Consider the following 25369-nt stretch of genomic DNA (forward strand, 5'->3'; position numbering starts at 1 on the left):
GAAGGGTGTCTGTTTTGGCTGTCTGTGTATTGGACACGTCAGCAAAGTTTGCAGAAAACGGATTTCCTGTATAAAATGTGGTCTCAAACATCCAACTGTTCTTCACATTCCTCAAAAGGAAAAAGAGTCGGACCAAGCTGAGAGAAAATCAGAGGTGTCCGTCGACAGCGCTCTGATGTCAAGTGGGCTTACAGGGGCTGGTGATGACTGCAAACTCCCTATAGTTCTAGTGCAAGTTAAGTCCAAGAAGGGCAGTAAGATAGTCACCACCTATGCTTTCTTGGACCCAGGAAGCACTGCAGTATTCTGTACAGAAGCTTTAAGGGAAAAACTTAATGTTGCAGGAAAGAAAGTCCATATTCTCCTACAGACGATGGGCCAAGAGAAAGTGGTGAGCAGCTACATGGTGCAAGGACTGGAAGTGGCTGGCTTGAATGGGGAGCATTTCTGTGAGCTGCCCAACGCTTACACTCAAGCACACATGCCTGTTCACAAGGGAATTATTCCAAAACAGAGTGATATTCAGAAATGGCCTAATTTGAAGCATGTTCATTTACCTGAGATTGATGCAGGGATTGAGCTGTTGATTGGGACAAATGTCTCTAAAGCCTTGGAACCCTTGCAAGTTATCCGCAGTGCTGGAGATGGACCCTATGCAATCCGAACAATGCTGGGCTGGACAGTGAATGGGCCGCTGAGAGAAGACAGTGGTGATGCAGTGGGTGGTGAGCAGCCAGAGTTAACAGTGAACAGAGTGTCAGTTGTGACTTTGGATGAACTTTGGCAGCAGCAGTTTAAGACTGATTTCCCTGAATGCAGTTTGGAGGAACAGCCTGGCATGTCAAGAGAACAAAAGTTCATGGAGCTGGCTATGAGTTCAGCAAAGCAGGTCAATGGCCATTATCAGATCAACCTGCCATTGAGGAATAAGGACGTCAGTATGCCGAATAATAGGAAAATCATTGAGCAGTGTGCCTTACACCTGAAGAAGAGGCTTCAGAAGGATTCCTCATTTCATGCTGACTATATGGCCTTCATGAATGATCTTGTTGTCAAAGGCTATGCTGAAAGGGTGCCAGAAGAGGATTTGGAACATAGTGATGGCAGAGTTTGGTACATCCCACACCAAGGTGTTTACCATCCTACAAAGATGATCAGGGTTGTTTTTGACTGTGGAGCAAGTTTCCAAGGAACATCACTCAATGCTCAGCTCTTACAGGGCCCAGATCTTACAAGTTCGCTGATTGGAGTGATGAGCAGGTTTAGGAAAGAACCAGTGGTTATTGTGGCAGATGTGGAGGCAATGTTTCACCAGGTCAGAGTACCACCAGAGGATGCTGACCTCTTGAGGTTCCTCTGGTGGCCTGCTGGAGATTTAAGTCAAGATCATGTGGACTTCAGGATGTTGGTGCATCTCTTTGGGGCAACGTCCTCTCCCAGTTGTGCCAATTTTGCCCTCAGGAAATGTGCAGAGGATAACAAAGAACAGTTCAGCCAGGAAGCAGTGGACAAGGTCCTACACAGCTTTTATGTGGATGATTGCCTAGTGTCTGTGGCTTCAGAGGAGAAAGCTGTGTCTCTTTATCATGAGCTCATCGCAATCTGTGCAAAAGGTGGGTTTCGACTCACGAAGTGGATAAGCAACAGGCATGATGTTCTAAATGCAATACCTGAAGAGCACAGAGCCAAAGACATGGAAAATGTTGAACATGGACCAGGATTTGCCACCTGTTGAGAGAGTGCTTGGTGTGGAGTGGTGCATTCAGTCTGATACTTTTAAGTTCAAGATTGTTGTTAAGGACAGACCACTCACTAGGAGAGGAATTCTCTCAATGGTTGGCTCCATCTATGATCCTCTTGGCATCGTGAGTCCTGTCGTCTTGTCCGCAAAGAAGATCTTAAGGGATCTGTGCAGGAGAGCACTTGGCTGGGACGATGTCATACCCCAGACTGTGGCTCAGGAGTGGACAAATTGGCTGGATGAACTTTGCCATCTGGAGAAATGTAACATCATGAGGTGTCTGAAACCATCCGACTTTGGTGAAGTGACGACAGCACAATTACATCATTTCTGTGATGCAAGCGAGGATGGCTATGGAGCAGTGACCTACCTGTTGTTAAGAAATGCACACTCACAGGTGCACAGTGCTTTTGTCATGGGAAAGGCAAGAGTGGCACTGTTGAAACCTGTTACCATCCCCCGAATGGAGCTTATCGCTGCCACCATGGCTAGTCACATTGATATCTTGTGGAAGAAAGAGCTGCACATGCATCTTCAGGACTCTGTATTTTGGACCGACAGCACTTCGGTGCTCAAATATATCAGGAATGAGACATCCAGGTTCAGAGTCTGTTGCTAACCAAGTCACAGAAATTCGCAAGGCTTCACAACCCTCTCAGTGGAGGTATGTTGGAATGGCAAGTAATCCAGCAGATGTTGCCTCCAGAGGTGTGAAAGGCGATGCATTTCTCAAGGATGCAACATGGGTGTCAGGGCCTCATTTTCTCCTCCAACCTGAGAATGAGTGGCCTGTTGACCCTGAGGATGTTCAACTTCCAGCAGATGACCCTGAGGTCAAGAAGGAAGCCACAGTGAATGCTGTACATGCCAGCGAGGAGGCTGATGCAGTGACTCACCTGATCCACCACTTCAGCTCTTGGATCCATCTGAGAAAGTCTGTAGCTTGGATCTTGAGATTTAAAACTTGGCTCTCATCTCTCTGTCAGAAGAGGAGACAATTGAATATGGCTCTTGCACAATCTGATTTGGATATGGAATAATGACGACGTTCATTGGAGAAGGATATGAAAACATTCAAGAGAAAGATGCTTTCAAGTTGTCTTTCAGTGGAGGAGCTGGAGATCATCAAGTTCAGCCAAAGGAGGAGGTTTCCAGAGGAATTCTCCATGCTGGAAAAAGGCAAAAGTGTCAAGGGTCATAGTCACATCCACACACTGTCCACTAATGGAAGATGGGGTTCTGAGAGTTAGTGGTCGGCTCAGCAGGTTATCTATGCCAGTAGAAGCTAAGCATCCAATAATACTGGCAAAAGATTTATATATCTCAACCCTTCTGCTGAGACACATCCATGAAGAGGTGGGACACGGCGGGTGAAACTACATGTTGTCCAAGCTGCGTGAGAAATACTGGATCTCAGGAGCTAGTACAGCCATAAGGAGTGTTCTGTCAAAGTGTGTGAGCTGTCGACGTTTGAATGCTCAGCCAGTGTCTCAGCTAATGGCAGACTTGCCATCTGAAAGGGTGACTCCAGATGAACCTCCATTTACTCGGGTAGGAGTAGACTATTTTGGACCTTTTTGAGGTGAAGAGCAGAAGAAGTGTTGTAAAGAGGTATGGGGTAATTTTTTACCTGCATGGCCATAAGAGCAATCCACACTGAAGTAGCATTTTCACTCGACACAGACGCCTTCATAAATGCTCTCAGGCGCTTTATAGAAAGACGTGGTCAAGTACGGGAATTGCACTCAGATAATGGGACAAATTTCAGGGGAGCAGAATACGAATTGAAAACATCCATTGAGCAGTGGAATCAGGCACATGTCCTCCTTCAGAAAGGGATAAAATGGACTTTTAATCCCCCAGCTGGCTCACATCATGGAGGGTCTTGGGAGAGGTTAATTCGATCAGTCCGTAAAGTCCTCAGCTCCACCTTGAATGTGCAAAGTTTGGATGAAGAAGGACTTCACACAGTTCTCTGTGAAGTGGAAGCCATTATCAATGGCTGACTGATAATAAAAGCTTCCATGGATCCTCGTGACCTGGAAGCATTGACGTCTAATCACCTGCTGCTTTTGAAGGCATTATCATCTTTGCCACCAGGAGTTTTCCAGGAAGCCGACATGTACACACGCAGGCGATGGAAGCAAGTCCAGTACATGTCAGACCTGTTCTGGAAGAGATGGGTTAAGGAGTACTTACCTCAATTGCAGGAGAGGCAGAGATGGTCAGGAGCGAAGCGCAATCTTGTTCCTGGAGATCTGGTGCTGGACAGCACAGCACCTCGTAACTCCTGGGTCATAGGACAAGTCCTACAAACCTTTCCGGACAGAAGGGGCTTTGTGCGTCAGGTGCGCATCAAGACTAAGAGTAGCTGCTTGAACTGGCCTATGACCAAGGTCTGTCTGCTGCAGGAGGCAGGTCCTGGAGGTGGGGCAGCTGTTATGAATGACGATGCCTAGTCCTTTGACTAGACCTCTGACTTTAACTTGGACACTTGATTGGTAGTGACTGTGGTGAACACAAATCACAGGGCTACGTGCTAGTAACCTCTGGCCCTACTGACTGACCTTTTCACAGGATCGTGAAGACGGAAGAAGACAAAGAATGTAGTGTGATTATGTGGACTGTTAGTTTTAATTATTTCATGACTCCTATTGTGTATAATTATTGAGTGATAGCTTAATAATTAGGGGCTGGTGTGTAGGAGCCATTAAGGTATTTATTATATGTATTATAGATAATTTTGTGGTTTATATGATGGGTTATTTGGTTTTTATTTTTTTTTGTTGTCGTTTTATTTTGATATCACAGTAATTGGGTGATGAGCATATGGGCGGTAACATTTAGCTAATATACAGTAGTTACAGGTGTAATGGCATGGGCGGAAGTAACTAAGACGAGAGGGTGAGCTACTGGGAGGCCGTATTTTTTGTTGACCGCTGTTTTTTCGCTGTTTATACTTTGATCGCTGTGATTTTTCTATATACTTTGAGCACTTTATGTTGTCATACTTTTTCAATAAAACCCGGTAAACGGATTCCTGGATCTCAGCGGATATTTTGTTTAGTAGCCTACAGCACATCAGACAATCAGCTAACACTCGGCCCTCAGCCTCTCAGAGACTGCTTCGAACACTAGTCGCTACACTGTATGTGGGAAGGGAACAATAATGGAAGCTGTTAAAAATTGTTGATAATTGTATGCGTTTCCTCTCAGGTTTTTGAACCACAAAACCAAAGTACTCCCCAACACAAACCTGATGATGAAAGGTAAGTACTCACTTTTATACAATCAGTAGTTTATCTTTAAATTGTTGATGTGATTATCCCAGAGCATTTGCTTTGATGAACATGTAGCAGAAAACACTATACATGTAATGTGATGAATAAAAAATAATCTCTTATTTATAAATCTTACAGTTCTTCCGACTACTAAATGTTACTCAGAGCTCTACTGTAGCCTGTATCATGAACGTAGTAATTTTATGAATTTTATCATGTTTCCGAGATGGACCGGGACATTCAGCCACAAATCAGCCTGGACAGGTATTAAGGCAGACTGTGGCAGCCTGATGTTTCTTGCTTTCAGTGTTGTTTCATACATTTTAAATTGTTTTTCAGATAGTAAGATCTGATACTGAGGATCTGGATCCACCTGAAACAAATCCAGACAAGACTTTTTGCTACAGGAAAGTTAAAAAAAATGATAAGAACTCAATTTTAATTCATGGATTCCATGGGAAAGAAATTTGCATTTGTAAGATGTTTTAACATGAAAATGGTAATTTCCCAACAGTAAATACACAGACCTGTACACACCAGATGTTGAGGAAGAGGATGAGGAGCTGGCTGCAGTCAGTGTGAAAAAATTTACAAAAAAACACAGCAATGTAAACTAACAGCTATTAACTGTAGCATTCCAGTTTTTCACTGTACAATGTACACCACTGTACAGCTGTGGGTGACAAATTGGTGTTCAGGCATAGACAGCAATGTTTCACTCCAAATCAGATGACGGGGCTCACCACGGTCTGGTTTCATAGTTTGTCAAGATGCATTTTCACTTTTCCCTGTGATGTTTCCAACTGATTCAGATACCTCTTCACCAAATGTTACGTTAATAAACAACAAAAATTCAGATATCACCTTTTAATTATTTCTGTGATAGACTGGTCATGAGATTTTCTCAATCCATTTTAAAACAACAAAAGTGCATTTTCAAATGTACATGATTCTCAGGCTAGAAAATTTTACTTCTAGAGCACCAAATTACAACATGGTCATCTCTTGGCATACATTAAAAAAATGCAGGAAGAAAACACAACAACATAACCATCAGCGTGCCACATGTAGTTCGGTTCCACTGAGTGGTAGGTTCTTCTTACAGTGGGGCAAAAAAGTATTTAGTCAGTCACCAATTGTGCAATTTCTCCCACTTAAAGATGAGAGAGGCCTGTAATTTTCAAGTGGGAGAACTTGCACAATTGGTGGCTGACTAAATACTTTTTTGCCCCACTGTATAAGAACCTTCTGTGTGCTCTCCTCTCACACCCTCGAGGATTAAGGTCCCAGAGCAAATTCATCACATCATCTCTCTTCACTCAAAGATTGTACTTTTGTTCGAGTACCTGCCACATCATGCGTCAGACAAACAGTTGTCCAGGTCCACAAAGTTCCAATCTGATGGCGTTAATTATAGCGTTTGCAGAGGAATAATCCTTTCTGCGGTACAACCCGGCTTCATTGATTACTTTTAAAAGTCCCTGATGTTTACACTGTGTGAACTTGACATCATACCCATGATCAGGGTTTTTTCTAGAAAAATTTAGTATGAGGGCGCTCACCATGGCGAGGGAGCGAAGTGGGGGGGGGATGGTGCCGGTTGTCCCCCCCCCACCGTGCAAAGCCTTTGAAAAATGCTCCAATGGGACATTCTGAGGCTATCTGAGAGGGAAATTGTAACAAATTGTCTGTCAACATTGAAAAAGAAAGAAGTAATCATCTTCTGCCCCGGACAGTCTTTGGCTTTCTTCCGTTTCGTGCCGCAGGATGACATCTTTAAATACCCAAGTGTCAACAAAAACAACTCGCGAACTACTTCTGTCAAAAGCTCCCGCGCCGGTGGGTGAAAGGTCATTCAGTCTCGAGAAATCTCGCTCTACAAGTCAGCTGACCTTGTATGTAACCCATGTCAAATCTCGCGAGAGCAGCCGTGACAAGTAAACAACTAAACAACATGGCGCCTCAGTCTGGAAAACGCCAATTCGGATTGTTTTTGCACCGTCTGGCGGTGTATCTACTATGATTGGAATATTTTTGGAGCAATTATAACGTATTTGATGATCAGACACACGGTCACGTAGTGTTGCTGGGATGTTTTCACGGAGTTGGTAAGGGGGCGCACGCCGAGAGTAAGAGGGCGCAGCGCCCCTGTTCCCCCGTTTAGATGAAAACCTGCATGATTACATCATACGAGTGGCCCTCATTCAAATATTGTACATAATGTCAAGGCATATCTGGTCCTTCTGTCTGGTCCGTGCCCTTTTAAAACCTCTAGAGACCGTCCACACGAAAAGCAAAGCAGTGTTAAGTGGTTCGTGTGTTTTTCCACAAAAGGGGCAAAACATCATTCAGTCATAGTTGAAGTTCTTTCACCATAAACTCCATAGAAGACGACACGAATTGACCGCTCACTCCATCACCTCCCGGCCACCGTACTTCCAAGTCGCTTGCGGCATTTGGTACATTCCCCTTCCGTCAAGATTTTTGTTTGTACATTTGTTTCGGGACTCGTAAAAGTGTTCTCCACTTGTAGATTTGTCTCAGTGCTTGTAAAAGTGTTTCGCATCTTGTCAATTTGTTTTCTAAGATGTCAATTTGTTTTGTCCTTGGTAAAAGTGTTTTGCTAATTTAATTTTGTTTTATAAAATGTAAAAATGTTTCACAGTTTGTAATTTTGTTTTGCACTTCCCAGCCACCATACTAATGTTTGTAAACAAATGAACTGATAATATTTAACCTGTCAGAAAATCTTTTTGTTCCACTTTCTCAGTATTTTCGTAGATCACATTTTGTTAATCATTCGATGTCATTTGTATTAATTTCTAGTTTTGTAGTTTACCAATAATTCAAAAGAATGCTCTAATTTGTTCCAATTAGATTCAGGTTGGTGAAGATTCAGTATTTTCAAGCAAGTGTTTTTTTTTTTATAGAGATTTTAAATTTAGATCTAAAAATATAAAAATCTACTGATATTGTAATATGTGGTAGATATTTACAACAAACTGCAAAAAAAAATCTGAAAAATAGAAATCTGAATATTTCAAGCATGTAATTTTTTTATATACTAGGAATTTAACTCTGTTCTAATTCTATTTATTGTAATAGGATTCCAAATACTCTATAAACATCCCATTCTGTTATCAATCAGAAAAAAAAATTATAAATCACAGCACTTTTATTTTTTTAAAGTACTTCATCTACTTCAATGTTACACAAAGATCGATCCATAACAGTTGTAAATGTCCCTTAATTCCACAGGGTGTCGATAATGGTGGACATTGGTGAACGTGATCACTATTATCGACACCTCACGTGACTTCTCAAACGTGCGTTTAGATACAAAATGGCGACCAGTCAAATGAAAGCGTAAGAAACAAAATAGGTTTCAACAAGGAGATCATGAAATATCGGTGAATTTGATCAGTAAAAACATGTCCATGATCTTTCCCCCATGCTTACCTGCGATGATAATGTCCGGGTTTTCCTCAAATTGCTGATCGTGCTGAAAAAAATTCCATCAGACGACAAGATCAAAGGGTGAGGGCGGGTCTTCCGGTTGATTAATTAACCAATAATAACTGTTGTAACTGAAACTCACCTTTGTAAAGTTGTTGTTTATTGGTAAATCTGAAAAGGTGTCAATAATTATGAACTGTCATAATACCTGTGTATGGCGATGGGTTTTTAACGACATAGGTATACAGATCATGTGGGCCGAAGTCAGGTAAAGACGAGGGCTTCGTGTACTTCCGTACGTCAGTAAACAATCCTGGTGGAAGCAGGTAAATGTCGTTCTCTAAGCCTGCTAACCTCAATTTTTGCAAATACCTCTCCCTCTGCTCGCCCTGTAAATGCCCTACGTCGCTGGATAGTGAAGGTGTTTTCTGCATCTCGCTCCTTTTTCTTTTATGTTTTTCGTTTGTCGCCTTCCTCGCATTCAAACTGATTCGAGCTGTGACGTCCAAAATGGCAGCTTTACATGACTTGGTCACGTGGGTGAAAAACCTCAATTGAGACAGAATGTTTATCTCATTGTATTTATGCTCATTGTATTTTGTTTTGGTTTTAAATAAACTAAACAAAAATTTTGAACGCTTAAATATTGCCATGTTTTGTCCATATGTGCCCCCCTGAAAAAACACTGGCCCCACCTTGGCCCCCCTAGTAATTTTGGTCTAGAACTGCCACTGTGTCCTGTGGGGAAATTTTGACTGACTTTCCGCTTCTTTGTAAAGAATGTCCTTATGTCCATTGTGTCTGGGGAGGAGCAAATACTGCAAACAATTCATCATCAACCAAGAATACCCCATTAGGCTAAGCTTATTTCACTGTTTAGTTGAATATTAATTTAACGTGTCCTAGGGTTAATTTTGAGGGCACATAAAAGAATAAGGTTTTAGCAAAAGCTAGACATTGTGAGGTTGCAATGGGGATGACGTCACCTCCTCCACTTTCCAGCAGCTGCACCAACATTTCTGTGCTCGCGCTGAGATTCACTTCACTTGCGCGCGGTGAGCTGTTGTAGGGAGCGCCCGGAAAAGCCGGAGTGGATTTTCAGTGGTCTGTGTTTTCTCTTATCGGTCAAGTGGAATGGATTCTTTCACGAAGCAATAGAAACGGCGCTGGGTGAACTAATATTTTATGTTAAATGTGGGGGGTCCAAACGAAGAATTATGAAATGTGAGGGGGACATGTCCCCTTCACATTCAATGGTGGCGACGCCCATGCTTAGCTTCAATCAGATATATGAAACACAATGTTATTAAGCCGTTGTGGTTATGAAATGATTCAATGCCCTGTGCGTTTGATATGGTGTTCAGTGTGTTCACTCTCCCCTCGTTTGTAACATGAATTGCGTGCCGCGCGTGCCTTGGTTGGGGTTACTTTATGGGGCTGGAAAAAGTTGGCTGTGTCTTACCTGGCTCAGCTGCCCCACTGCCTTTGCTAGTACCTGCTGCATCATCCGAATCTTTTTAAAAATATTTATGCAGTGAGCCCCTGAGTCTCTTGGTTTCTTCCTCTCTTTTTCTCTTTTCTTTTCTGTGCTCCTGACTTGTGCATGTTGGCAAATGGCACCCACGCTGATTGTCGAAGTGCTATGATCGAACGATGTCGTTTTTCCCCCTTAATCGAAGGCTACGTTCACACTGCAGGCTGAAGTGACTCAAATCCGATCTTTTCGCCCATATGTGACCTGTATCCGATCTTTTATTGACAATATGAACGACACAGATCCGATTTTTTCAAATCCGACCCAGGCCGTTTGGATATGTGGTCCTAATTCCGATCCCTATCCGCTCTTTTCATATGCGACTCCAGTCTGAACCGCCAGGTCGCATTCATCCGACTTACACGTCATCAACAAGCCACAAACGTCACTATTCTGCGCTGAAGTAGGCGGCGGGTCTCTCAAAAAAAGTTACAATAACATGGCGCATAATCACGGGCGCAGATAGAGGGGGGGACGGGTGGGATTCGTCCCACCCAGATTTAAATTCACCTCGCTCGGTCCCCCCGACTTATAGGAAGGAAAAAACGTCTATGCTGTCTTTCTTTGCATAAGGCAAACCTCACGGAAAAATCAAAAGACTAATTACCATTCGGTTTATTGAGGTGCACGGCAGTGTTTACATAGTTGCAACAACTCACACAAAATAAAACAAAGACTGATATTCGGTTGGTTGAGCTGCGCAGACTGCACAGGTTTCGAGCTCGAGCTTGGTTGCTATGGTAACCCACAACAAGTTTGACAGGCATATCGGGGTTGGGGTTGGTTTGCTGGCAGCTTTGTCCCCCCCAGTTTTTTGTCCCCCCCAGTTCAAAAAACGTATCTGCGCCCCTGCGCATGACATCAATGCGAGGGATGCTTCGGGCTGTGAAGGTTCTGAATCTTCTCAATGGAAGGACGCAGAGGTTAGGGAGCTGATTTCCATTTGGGGGGATATAGCTATTCAAGCTAGATTGGATGAATCATACCGCAACCGGGCAGTTTTACTTCCGTAAACACTGGCCATGCTCACTGCATGTGACATCGTCGTATCCTGCAATGCGCATGCGGAACACTTTTAGGTCGCTTTTCGTTCATACTGAGGATCACATACAAGTCGCATATATTTGTTAATGTGAACGACCTCACAAAAAAATCGGATTTCACAAAAAAATCGGAATTGAGCATTAAGCCTTGCAGTGTGAACGTAGCGAAAGAGTCAGACCAAACCATTTTTGTGTAACGAGTGCAAATAGGCACTGTGCCTTTAAGAGATGAGAGTTTCATGAACGCACTTGGGTGTGCACGAGCAGTGGGAGAGATAGAAAAAAAAAGCGGGATTGAGCGCTCCGGTGTGCGCGGTAGCTAGGCGAGAGCTACACTGTGCTAAAGATTAAATAAAGTAAAGTTTAGAGAACTGCATAAGTGAGTACATACGTTTGAAGTTGGTACCACGGTTACTCTTATGTTTGCGTTTTCTTTGATACTGCGAGCACCGAAGTGGGCTGCCTTTAAGTTAATTTTCCCATTAGCTTTACAAAGTGGCATGGAGATGCACAGATGGGCTACACGGGTGAAGACGCCTGGAAGAGCGTAAAGGTGTGAGTCTAGTGCAATTGTTTATCGTCCAGGTCGCTTGAAGTAATAGAAAAGTTTTATTTCGTCATAGTTTCGTTTGGTTAAGTGAGTGCTACCCAGAGGAGAGCTAACAGTGGAATCCCGCCACCCTGCTGTACTACCACAAGGCGCCGCCATTTTCAAGCTCAGCTTCCTTTCTCCTGCAAGTGGAGCCTGCATTTGTTTCGTGAGCCTGCAGTTATAGCTACGAAAAGGTTTTCCCTGCCATCCTCCAGACATCCACGACGTGATCTCTGCTGTTTGAGGGTAATATCGGTACATTGCACGTCCCCATTTATACTGACTAATACATGCGTACTTGCGCGGCCTGAACTGAAGCTGCGCTCGTACACCTACAAGCACACATGCCACTCGCGCTTGGAGAGAGCCGGGACTACCTTTAGCTGCACTCTCCGCGCAGACTCAAACCGTGCCCGCCTCAGCATACTGCAACAGAGCTCACACAGGACATTCTCACTCATACTGACACTGTTTATTGCCCTTTTGAATGTTTGTGAAAAGAAGGATATAGCCTAATGTCTGGAAATTGATATTGTTTTGAGAAAACAAATGTTTTTTTTTGTAAACTGGATGATTATTTTGAATGTTACCTTGTCTTGAGAGAGACATCAAGGGGATGCCTTTTGTTCCATTGATATGGTTCATTGATATAAGTGAATGTCATTTGAGATGAATGTTGTATGTGAAGAGAATTCATTCAGTGAAGTTTATTTTGAAACTAGTTTAAAGTACCACCTCCCATAAGTGTATGGTTAAAAATGGCCTGTGTTATGGTATAGTAAATGAAAGAAAGGTTTGGTTTACTGACAGCTGGTGGTAATATAGTCAACAGTAGAAGTACTCCTTTGTTAAAAGAAACATTGATCTTTATTTTTGTTTTTTTATTTTTTTTAATTATCTTTCTAAAACAAAGCTCTGCTACAAAGGGGCTATAGACCCTGTAATCATTTTTCTTTAATCATCCCGGTAATAAATGTTACTATTGCTTATTACTTTAGCGTCTTGGGCTACTTATCTGGGGGTAGGGGCGCCTCACCTGTTCAGCTGGATTGGGAAAGTAGGGAGTGGTGCCGAGTCGATTTAGTACTCACCTTTTACACACTACACACACTTCAGGCAGCCACCGGACACTCTATATATCCTGAAGCCCACTTTACCCTATCCAAGCAAGTCAGTGCCAGGGCCAGGCTGCTGAACAGGAGACAACCTGCTCATATTTTTGAACACTGAGGCTAAAGGCATTGAGCGAGGAGGACTTGGATCCTGTCCTGCTCAGTCCACCCCAGACTTAAATATTTGGTAACCCCTACAAGGCGGCGGCAATACCCCCGACCGCCACATTTGCATTAGGGGTGGTAGGGGGTTCTTGACGCCTTTTTCAAAGACAATAAAGGCAAAAGATCTAGAAATCATTTATTGAATGCAAATATAGCACATTTCTCCCCCAAATCAACACATTTTGAAATGGAAATAAAATAATTTAATCGCAACTTCATGAGAGCCCAGTTCTGGGCCCTCCCCATTCCTGGGCCCGGGACAACATACCCGTTTGTCCCCCCCTGTCGGCAGGCCTGATCACAAATAATCCTCTTTAAAACATTGGTGTGACGCAGATAAGATGATGTGATGCACAAAATGAAACCTTAGATATTTTTTTAACCTTTGAAAGATGGGCGGGGCTTATCCCTGCTAGCCCATTGATCCGAGCTGCCCCTGCATTACTGTAGAATGGATTTATTTACAGAAAACTATCATCATGATATTGTGTTCATATAAATCTATTATCGAGCTAAAGTGTGAAGCTGTAGTTCAGTATAATGGTGAGTTTAATCCTGTAGGATCAGACTTTACATTCTTTCTTCTAACAGACACCCAGTAAACTCCCAGTGTAGGTGATAGAAACCACAGCAACCCAATAACAATAACAACTATTGTTACTCCATGATTAATGAACTGTGGATTTAAACACAGGTTACACTGAAGTTTTCCAGACAAAACGGAGGAGTTAAAAAACCTTCAACCTTTAAACCACTTGATTTAAAATTCATTTATTTTTCCCCTCAGCACTTTTGTTTCAAAACAAAATCATGTCCATGTTCTCTCTCTCTCTCTCTCTCTCTCTTTCTCACACCCAGCAGAGACTGTGATTTACCTGTACTGAAGAAAAAACAAATTGTTCTTACCTGCCAACAACCCTTTTATAAACTCTGAAACAAGAAGCCATATTTTAGATTAATTTATCCAAAAACAAGTCAATAAAAATAATAATTATGTGAATAATATTTACACTACAGACAAAAAAAACAGTACAAATATTTAAAATACCAAAAACGTTTGTTTTTTTCCATCAGTAGAGTTTCCCTAAAAATAGAGAAGGTAAAGAAAGGATATATATAGCATATGAACCATCAAATGGTGTTGTGTATTTCCCGTCAGTGACAGTGAGACCAATAATGAGATACACATCGCATTTATGATGCATATTTATTCCTTTCTTTGACACCACATGCCATGCACCAGAAACAAGACCACGGCATTTATTATGGTGTGACTCTGCTGGATGCCTGGTGGACAGCAGTGAACCAGCACTTTCACTTTACATCAATACTGTATAGTTATGATCGAATATCAAACATGATAAAGTATGTCAAACAGTTTTCTGGTTACATCTTTCACGTCCACGTGTGTTGGAGCTCGGAGCGCACAGCCACAGACTGCAACATGCGTGCACACCATGAGGATGAATTATAGTGTCTTGCAAAAGTATTCATCCCCCTTGGTGTTTGTCCTGTTTTGCCGCATTACAAGGTGGAATTAAAATGGATTTTCGCGGGGTTAGCACCATTTGATTTACACAACATGCCTACCACTTTAAAGGTGAAAATTATTTTATTGTGACACAAACAATAGTTAAGATGAAAAAACAAATCTGGAGTGTGCATAGGTATTCACCCCTAAAGTCAATACTTTGTAGAGCCACCTTTTGCTGCAATTACAGCTGCAAGTCTGATGGGGTATGCATCTATTAGCTTAGCACATCTAACCACTGGGATTTTTGCCCATTCCTCAAGGCAAAGCTGCTCCAACTCCTTCAAGTTAGATGGGTTGCATTGGTGTCCAGCAATCTTCAAGTTATGCCACAGATTCTTAATAGGATTGAGGTCTGAGCTTTGACAAGGCCATTCCAATACATTTAAATGTTTCCCTTTAAACTACTCCAGTGTAGCTTTAGCGGTATGTTTAGGGTCATTGTCCTGCTGGAACGTAAACCTTCGTCCCAGTCTCAAACCTCTGGCCGACTCAAACAGGTTTTCCTCCAGAATTGCCCTGTATTTAGTGCCATCCATCTTTCCTTCAGTCCTGACCAGCTTTCCTGTCCCTGCAGATGAAAAACATTCCCACAGCATGATGCTGCCACCACCATGCTTCACTGTAGGAATGTGTTCTGAAGGTGTTGGGAAGTGTTGGGTTTGTGCCACACATGGCATTTCCCATGATGGCCAAAAGGTTCAATTTTAGTCTCATTTGACCAGAGAATCTTCTTCCATGTGTTTGGGGAGTCTGCCACATGCTGTTGGGCAAACTCCAAACGTGTTTTTTTTTTTTTTTTCCCTTTAAGCAATGGCTTTTTTTCTGGCCACTCTTCCATAAAGCCCCGCTCTGTGGAGTGTGGTACTTGGCCTCACTCAACCACTGCCTGGTTTTCGAATCTGCCTTTGTCCATGTTTTGGATCTGTTTGCTAGCGTGTTTTTAATAAAACTCTTCCTGCAATTTGTAAACTCGCATGTTGCTTGTTGCGTTGTCACTGTTGCTGAAATCGCAGCTCTGTGTCATGTGTGTATATAGAACATGAATGGCTGCCTGTTGCTTTGTTGCACGTGAGTGTGAACATATCTTTCCAGCTGACTGAGGCAAATCTTACAGAGCAGAAGTTTCACAAACTGGCTTGTGGTAAAAGCAGCATCCTCTGACAGAGCCATGTTTAAAGTCACTGAGCTCTTTAGTCCGACCCATTCTACTGCCAGTGTTTGTCTGTGGAGATTGTACAGCTATGGGCTTGAGTTTATTCACCTGTTAGTAATGAGTGCAGCTGAAACAGCTGAATTAGGAGGGGTGTCTACATACTTTTGGCCGTGCAGTGTACAGCAGAGCTAATGTTATGTCAAAATGATCATTCATATCAGTAATCTTTGTATTTACTGAAGTTCCTTTCAGACCACACACACACACACCATTTCTTATGTGTAGACCTTTGAAAGTGCTTTATCTTACATTTGATTATTCAGTATGATTTTAAAGCACAAAAGGTTTATTCTCACCTGTGTATCTTTTCTCCTTTTGAAGCTCTGAGGCTGAAACAGATAAAATACTTTTGAGTATTTTGTGTAAATTCTATATCAATAAAAGTATAAATAGATGAAGCAGTGTAATATAGTGATAAAGTAAATGAACAACACATCAGGTTGCGGTTATGAAATATAAGTGTCCTCTGATGTTCTATATTTGTTAAATGATGAAGCACACTTCACACAGTGGAACATGATGTTACAGGTCAGTTATGACTCCGATAGAAAACAAGTCATTTAATGTATTGTGAGTGATGTGTTTGTGTCTCTGCTCTTCTTACAGAACCCTCGATGGAGTGAAATCAGAGTCAGTAGAAACTCAACCTGAATTTGTAATGCTTGAAAAGAAATGTGTAAATGTGATGATTGAAAACTGAGTGTGTGAATTTTAGGATATTTGAATATAATTGTCCTAAATTAAACTATCTGAAATTCTGACACTGAAAATTTAGGTTAAGAAATTCAAGGTTTCAGAAATTCTGGTTTAAAAAATTCAGGTCATAATAAAATGTAGTATAATATCGGGTTCTGCTGACTCTGATTTCACTCCATAAGCCTCCTTCCTGTTTGCTTCCTGTTGTCCAAATCTGGATACATGACCTGAGCTGCTCATAATCTGGTAGCATTCATTTCAATAAACATGAGGAGCAGCTGTAATTTCTGCCCTCTGCCCCGATCTGCACCTTCTCATGAACCTTCACCATGTTAAATTGTGTCTCTATAAGTCCTGGGTACTGAGGGGAAGGGGTTGATAAAACACTACTGAGTCAGTGTTAGTGCGAGTTCAGCACAATCACTACCACATTTAATATCACACAGTGCCTTACTGCTGCACAATATGATAGAAAATCATCAAATACACTACCAGGACAAAAAAGTCACAGTTTGGATTTAAATTAGTAAATACTTAAGAGCCTTTGATTGGATAATTACTGAGGTCATTAATATGTTTCAGCTGGCAGCAATTATTTTCAACAAATACAATTAGATTCAATAACAATAAAAATGTGTGTAGTGCACCATGTGAATAATATTTACACTACAAACCAAAAGTTCAAATTAGAGATAAGACATACTTGTAGGATCCTGTTTAATACACTTATTATTTCCCCCAAACTCTCGCGGTTACCAGAGGACTAGCCCCCCACTGTAACCCTAGCTATGTAACAGGCAAGAGGCCGAGGGCTACAGAAACGGAGATCGGCGCCGCCCTATGCACCATATGGTGCGAGAAAGGACTTTCGACTTTATTATTTCCCATGGTGTTAGTTGTACGTGTTGAATAAAACCAGATTTCACTTGATTGAACTTGAGATTTCTACTTCACGATAATGCAGGGTGTCCATAAAGTCTCTTTACAATTAAAAAAAAAATATTGCAAAGGCAGTTGTTGAGATATTGTAACTAGATTTATTTTATTTTAATCAGTGTTGATTAAAGTTGTTATTCACATTACAATTTTGTGTTTCAGATACTGTGTTGATGGAAACTGAACCCCACCCCTATAAAATGGCTACTCCTCAAGAAAAGACACAATGTGTATCCTGGTTTGAGTACCGTCTTGATGTGCTTCGTGCAACTAATGGTGCCCATATAGATGTCTATTAACTGCAGTTGAAAAAAAATTAATAAACACTGATTAAAATAAAATAAATCTAGTTACAATATCTCAATAACTGCCTTTGTAATAATTTTTTTAAATTGTAAAGAGACTTTATGGACACCCTGTACATTTCATGGAGTAAAAATGTGGTGTTGAATACATGAATGGGTTCATATGGATATGGACAAAAGTATTTGGACACATGACCATCACACCTCCTGTATATGAGCTTGTTGGACGTCCCATTCCAAAACCATGGGTGTTAATATGGAGTTGGCATTGCGCATAGTGATCTGAAGCTTGTGTGCAGCTGTTGGCCATGGAAACCTATTTCATGAAGCTCCTGATGCACATTTCTTGTGTTGATGTTGCTTCCAGAGGCAGTTTGGATCTCTGTAGTGAGTGATGCAGCAGAGGGTTTTTCTGCACTACATGCTTCAGCACTCAGCGGCCCTGCTCTGTCAGTTTCTGTGGACTATCACTTCGTGCTTGAACTGTTGTTGCTCCTTGATGATTCACAATAATAGCACTAACCCTATGGCCCCTGATGTTACAAGTCACTCATGTCGCTTGTATTTTATCTCTTGTGGGCATGGAGTGAGCACGACTGTTGTCCCCGGTGGGTGTGTACCGTCCATTCAGCTCCAATGAGGAGGAGTCCTGAACAAAATGTCGCTTCCAGCACACACGTTACGACAAGATATGATTTACTTGTCTTTAAAATATACTTTTAATTTTAACATTTTATCAAAGTGGAAAAAGTGAGAAATTGTTTTTGTTGTACGCTATATAACATGCATTTTTGTATTAGCGGAACAGAGCTCCATACTTAAGAGAATATGGGGCTGCATCAACCTAATTTTTGATGGCTTTTGACTGTACAATGTCCATCTGTATGTATGAACATATCTCATGAACACTTGACCACCAGACAACGAGATTTGTATCTTTATTTACATACGACATATTTTTTCCCCCAGTGCTTATTTTTAATTTCATCTCATTATCTCTAGCCGCTTTATCCTGTTCTATAGGGTCGCAGGCACGGACAAAACTCTACAATCATTTTACACTAATCAGGAGCACCACTGTTAGGCAGTGCCCCATATATTATATAAAAAACAAAATAGAGAAAATACTTCAATTTGTACGCATAACTTTATTGCGCACGACAAGCCTGTTTCGAGAGCGACTTGCACTCTCATCAGGTGCGTCATCAATACACGGCTGCTTTTATACTCGAGGTGTTTGCTAAAATAAACCTACTATTGCGCTTGTTTAGCGTGCCTTGGTGTGGTTTGCATACAATGTAATATTTTTCTGCGAGGCACAAGTTACAGCGCTTAGTGCTATTATTCAGACCCTCCAGGATTTCGCGATGTTGCGATTTGCAACTTCAACGCAAATTCAACCAATCCCCGTGAATTCAGGGCGGTGTTGCAATTATATCCAATCACTGCAACTTTCCCGCAAATTTGACCAATCGTTGGTGTCGTCTTGAGGTGACGTCGACAAACTACCTTCCGTCTTACTTCCATGTATACGTTCAAGAGAAGCAGCATGTGCGCAGTGTTGCCAGATTGGGCGGTTTTAAGTGCATTTTGGCGGGTTTTGAACATATTTTGGGCTGGAAAACGTCAGCAGTATCTGGCAACATTGCATGATGTCAGTCAGTCAGTGTTTATGTAGGCTTAAATTCTGTTACTGAAAGTGTGTTATGTTTACAGTGAAGGACTGTGTGCACTTTACATTATTTTTACTTAATACAAGAAATTAATGGATGCCAACATTTTGCCAAAATGGTATTTTATATTCCATTGTTTAGGCAGCTTCAGCATCATACTGTGAGATTCTGTTCAAATTGTTTTTTTTTTTTTCTTCTATGAAGCCTGAGCCATTTATTTTATTAGTTTATAATTATTGTTTAATTTAGTCTTCAGGAGAGACTGCCTGCACACAGTACTAGTATTAAGTTTTTTTTTTTTCTTACATGAAAGCTGAGGCATTTATATTATATTTTAAGGTAACTTCATGTTGTGCTGTGAGGTTCTATGCACTTTAACTTTTGAACCAACAGGTGCATTTGGATAAGTAAAGCCTATTTTTCTGCATTTTTGTAGTCCTGGTAATCTTTTATATTGGTAAAGTTGTTTATAGGACCATTTCTCAGTGTCTTTTTGTTTTTTTAATCAATAGTTTTTCAGTAATAACTTAATATTTAACATATCACTCAATTTTAATCACAAAAAGAGAAAATCGCAATAATTTCTCGCAACTTTCACTTCCTCCTGCAATGTAATCGCAACAAAAACCTAAAAAGCACTGCAACTTTCTTCGCAATTTTTTGGAACCCCCCGCAACATCAGACATTTTAGCCCACAACAATCACACAAAAGGCCCGCGAAATCCTGGGGGGACTGATTATTGCATGCCGGGGCATGTGCTATAATGTCCCATGCCAATGTGTAATTTTCTCCGGATTCCTTTAGAATCCATATATGTTTACTCAGCTCTGTTGTGTGACGCTTGCCCACGTGATGGAATGACGCAGTGTGATTATTGTAGCGTGACTAGAATGTATCCCCCATAAGCCCGATATAGGTTTCCTTACCGCGCTTGCTCTCAACGGTGGCTTGGTAAATAACGTTCTTTGTAAGGCACGCACCGTTGAGGGGACAGGTCGTCTTATTGTGGTAGTTACACATCTTGGGCAGCTCCGGTGTTTCCGTCAGTATTTTCTTGTTGTGTGCACTGATTTTGGCGGCCAGACTTGGCATACAGGAATAACTCAACTTGAGGGTGTTCTTGTTGAAAATCCTGGCCAAGGGATGCCCACGTCTAAAGCAATCCTTAATTGTTGCGAGGAATTTTCTCCCCACGTTTGTTTTAACCTGTTTGTTGTAAGGGGGGTTAAACCAGGTTATCTTCCGGCCATGGTTTCGTCTGGCATGGAGTCTTTGGGCGTTGGCCGCATCAAAGCGTAGGCGGTGCCCATAGCTGCTGCTATCAAGGGCATGTTGCACCGCTCTGTCGAAACATTCGGCAGACGAAGATATTTCGTTGAGGCATTTATTTACCCCTACTGGAATGTTCTTGGTGGTGGTGGGGGGGTTGCTCTCCTTGTGTACAGAGATAGATTTGCTATTAGCAACACAAGCTAACTGTACTAGTTAGTTTTGTTTGTAATGTCTCGATACAGGTTGTGGCAGCGGGGGCGTGGTCAAGCATCGGTCTGTGACCGGAGGGCAGAGTCAGGGAAGGTAAGTGGCAGAATCACTACACCTGATGTCAATTAACCTGTTTGCGTGTCTTCCCAGTGACCGCGTCCTATATAAGGAGAGAGAGCGCAGAGGAAGAGAGCTCTCTCCCCAACCAGACGGCTGATGTGCGTGTGTCTGAGTGAGTGAAAAAACTGAAAAGTGTTATAATAAAGAGTTTTTGGAAACTCAGTTCTGGCCTGCCGTACTTCTGTGCTCCACCCACCCGCTCAAAGTTCTACACGGGTTTAATGAGAAATCATCAAGGACAGGTTAAATTGAATCTATTGTGAAGAGTCCCCCCCCCCCCCCCCCCCATTTTATTTTAGTGAAGCAGTAAATAGGAACTAATTGCAGGTCGGAAATAAAATGAGGCAGGAAAGAAAAAAATAGCCAAGAGGAAATCATCGTTATGCTGCGGGGGCGAGGTCTGCTATCTCTGATTGCCTTGTTTTCTTTGTAATGTCTCAAAACAGGTTTAATGAGAAATCAGTTAAAATTAAACCACTTATGAGTTTTTTCCCCATTTTATTCTAGTTAAGCAGTACAGGAACTAATTGCAGGGAATGAAAAAATATTGTACTACGTGCCCCAAACGATTAGTCTGAGGAATCATTTGAGCCAGTTGTTTGGATTTACCACTTTATTACCTAATTTGCATAAAGTTGAGAAAATGTAAACTCGCATGTTGCTTGTTGCGTTGTCACTGTCGCTGAAATCGCAGCTCTGTGTCATGTGTGTATAGAGAACATGACTGGCTGCCTGTTGCTTTGTTGCTCGTGAGTGTGAACATATCTTTCTAGCTGACTGAGGCAAATCTAGCAGAGCAGAAATTTCACAAACTGGCTTGTGGTAAAAGCGGCATCCTCTGACAGAGCCGTGTTTAAAGGCACTGAGCTCTTTAGTTCGACCCATTCTACACTGAAAAAAATATCTTAGCAAGTGAAAATATCTAGAAAATAGTTGAAACGATCTAACATTTCCTCTTACAAGAATACAAGACACCACTTCTGAGATTATTAAACTTAGTTCTAGATTGCAACCAACTTATTCTAAGATGTCTTATCAAGTAAAAATATCTGCCAGTGCAGCAAGGTAATTTCACTAGTATTAAGTAATTTCCTCCTCAAATTCAGTTTTCAATTTTTTGCAGTGTACTGCCAGTGTTTGTCTGTGGAGATTGTCAGCTATGGGCTTGAGTTTATTCACCTGTTAGTAATGAGTGTGGCTGAAACAGCTGAATTAGGAGGGGTGTCCACATACTTTTGGCCATGTAGTGCACAGCAGAGCTAATGTTATGTCAAAATGATCATTCATATCAGTAATTTGTGTATTTATTGAAATTCCTTTCAGGCCACACACACACACACACACACACACACACTTTATTCTCACCTGCATTTTGCTTCTTTCGAAGCTCTGAGGCTGAAACAGATAAAATGGTTGAGTATTCTCTGTAAATTGTATATAAATAAAAGTATAAATAGATGAAGCAGTGTAATATAGTGATAAAGTAAATGAACAACACATCAGATTGCAGTTATGAAATGTAAGTGTCCTCTGATGATATGTATTTGTTAAATGATGAAGCACACTTCACACAGTGGAACATGATGTTACAGGTCAGTTATGACTCCGATAGAAAACAAGCCATTTAATGTATTGTGAGTGATGTTTGTGTCTACTCTTCTTACAGAACCCTCGATGGAGTGAAATCAGAGTCAGTAGAAACTCAACCTGAATTTGTAATGCTTGAAAAGAAATGTGTAAATGTGGTGATTGAAAACTGAGAGTGCGAATCTTAAGATATTTGAATATAATTGTCCTAAATTAAACCATCTGAAATTCAGATACTGAAAATTCTCATCTTATCTCATTATCTCTAGCCGCTTTATCCTTCTACAGGGTCGCAGGCAAGCTGGAGCCTATCCCAGCTGACTACGGGCGAAAGGCGGGGTACACCCTGGACAAGTCGCCAGGTCATCACAGGGCTGACACATAGACACAGACAACCATTCACACTCACATTCACACCTATGGTCAATTTAGAGTCACCAGTTAACCTAACCTGCATGTCTTTGGACTGTGGGGGAAACCGGAGCACCCGGAGGAAACCCACGCGGACACGGGGAAAACATGCAAACTCCACACAGAAAGGCCCTCGCCGGCCCCGGGGCTCGAACCCAGGACCTTCTTGCTGTGAGGCGACAGCGCTAACCACTACACCACCGTGCCGCCCATACTGAAAATTTAGAGTAAGAAATTCAAGGTTTCAGAAATTCTGGTTTCAAGAATTCAGGTCGTAATAAAATGATGTAGTATAATATCGGGTTCTGCTGACTCTGATTTCACTCCATAAACCTCCTTCCTGTTTGCTTCCTGTTGTCCAAATCTGGATACATGACCTGAGCTGCACATAATCTGGTAGCATTCATTTCAATAAACATGAGAAGGAGCTGTAATTTCTGCCCTCTGCCCCGATCTGCACCTTATCATGAACCTTCACCATACTAAATTGTGTCTCTAAGTCAGAGGTCCAAACAGTGTAACAACCTCCCAGTTACCTTTGTGATTATGTGATCAGGATAATATGGTCTGTTCAAGGTTCTGACTACAAAGTTGAATTCTGGGTAAAATGTTTTATTTCTGTTGCTGTTGGAGTTTGGAGATGTTTCGCTGCTGCACACGCCGTGTATCCTGTATGTAAATGTTTTGCAGAGATGAAAAGTGTCCTGCATTTTACGATTCCAGAGACTGCCAACGCAAGTGAGCACCAATATCACGTGACCACTGTGGGGTGTGTCCGACCTACTTTTAACCAAAACAAGTCAGTGTGGGCAAACATGGAGGACTCGACTCTCCCTCCAGCTAAAAGCCAGCGGAAAAGAAAAGGAAAGTCTGCCTAGTGAGTGCAACTGCAAGATAGAGCAAGATTAGATGACGTCATTTTTCTGGACAGATAACTAAATTATTCTAGCTAGCGCTTAGCGATCTTAGCCTTAGAATGTGTGGTCTTGACTCCATGGTAGTGAGTATGGAGTTATACACCTAATGTTTTGGTCTTACAGAGAAAGAAATGATAAAAACAGTAACAGAGAAAAGATAGATTCCTCTTTTGTTTCATGGATCTATAGGTTGCTTTCATCCGACATCACATCCGCCTTATTAGATATGCAAGACATGAAGTGGTGGTCAGCGAAACTCACTGTTTACAAAGCGTTACTATCACTGGGGCACCTTGCGAGTCGTTAAAATGCCTGACACTTGCATTGTTTTGGGCTGATCGAATTGAACAAACCATACAACTGATAAGTTTCTTCTGGGTTCCCCATCAAATGATAAAAAAGGATGAAAAAGTCAAGTTTCAAATCAAATCAAGTTTATTTGTACAGCGCTTTTAACAATAAACATTGTCGCAAAGCAGCTTTACAGAATTTGAACGAATTAAAACATGAGCTAATTTTATCCCTAATCTATCCCCAATGAGCAAGCCTGTGGCGACGGTGGCAAGGAAAAACTCCCTCAGACGACATGAGGAAGAAACCTCGAGAGGAACCAGACTCAAAAGGGAACCCATCCTCATTTGGGCAACAACAGACAGCCTGACTATAATATTAACAGTTTTAACAGATATAACCCTCAACTGTCCTCATGGGGCCGTCCTTCACAGGAGTGGGGCGATAAAACTCCGACCAGACACAGGGCACCAGGATGGATCAAGCAGATCCGAGGGGCAGAAGAGGCCAGCATCTCAATCCCAGGATCAACATGTAACTCAGAGGGACAGATGGGGGGGGGGGGGAGAGAGAGAGAGAGAGAGAAAGAAAACACGTTGTTAGGTATGCCCTAAAAATGACAAGTATTAAATCTGTGTGGTAGGCTCGCAGAGACGAGAGTCTTTACATCAGGCATAACACACAATGGCATGTTAATATGGTAAAAAATATATCATGACCTGCTCTGGCTGGATGCTTGATTGGGTGATGGGAGCACACTCCTCAGCAATGATGAGATGCAGATGGGACCCTTAGGCCTGGCCAAGACAATTCAGTTACATTTCACCGGGTCTGGGACATGCGACAGAATGTCTGACGGCCGATTCCCTGCAGGCTACGATAGCCAGTCGAGGTCCCCACCGTCTCCACCAAAAGATTTCCTGTTGACTCCATGTAACTCAGAGGGACAGATTTGGGGTGGGGGGGAGAGAAAGAAAACACAGGTGGTTAGGTATGCCCAATGTCACCTGAATAAGTAGGAACAGTATACATATTGCACCGAGTACAAGCAGGGACTCCGGCAACTAACTATGACAGCATAACTAAAAGGAGAGAGCCAGAAGGTAACACAGGCATGAGGGAGCCCCGGGACATAAAGCAGCCAGCCACTACACCGTCAACAAACTCGAGTGAGCAAGCGAGTGGGGACTGACAGCATCCATACATCCCAGTTTACCAAAACACTCTATGTCTGAGGACCCTCCAGATCTACTCCTTTACCTCATAAACACCATTAACA

The 25369-nt window shown here is 42.0% G+C and overlaps 1 protein-coding gene across 4 annotated transcripts in view; it reads right to left on the reverse strand.

The window, feature by feature from the left end:
- The window catches only part of LOC132870885 (butyrophilin subfamily 1 member A1-like), a 106227-nt gene that overhangs the window by 23105 nt on the left and 57753 nt on the right, over positions 1-25369 (reverse strand). For all 4 annotated transcript variants that reach the window (XM_060904862.1, XM_060905123.1, XM_060904938.1 and 1 more), the window contains 3 exons: positions 22250-22279; positions 15968-16000; positions 13831-13854 (listed from right to left, as the gene is read on the reverse strand). In XM_060904862.1, the coding sequence (XP_060760845.1) occupies positions 13831-13854; positions 15968-16000; positions 22250-22279 (87 nt within the window). The remainder of the gene's footprint in view (positions 1-13830; positions 13855-15967; positions 16001-22249; positions 22280-25369) is intronic.

Source organism: Neoarius graeffei, chromosome 1 (assembly GCF_027579695.1).
Source record: "Neoarius graeffei isolate fNeoGra1 chromosome 1, fNeoGra1.pri, whole genome shotgun sequence".
Classification (NCBI taxonomy): Eukaryota; Metazoa; Chordata; class Actinopteri; order Siluriformes; family Ariidae; genus Neoarius; species Neoarius graeffei.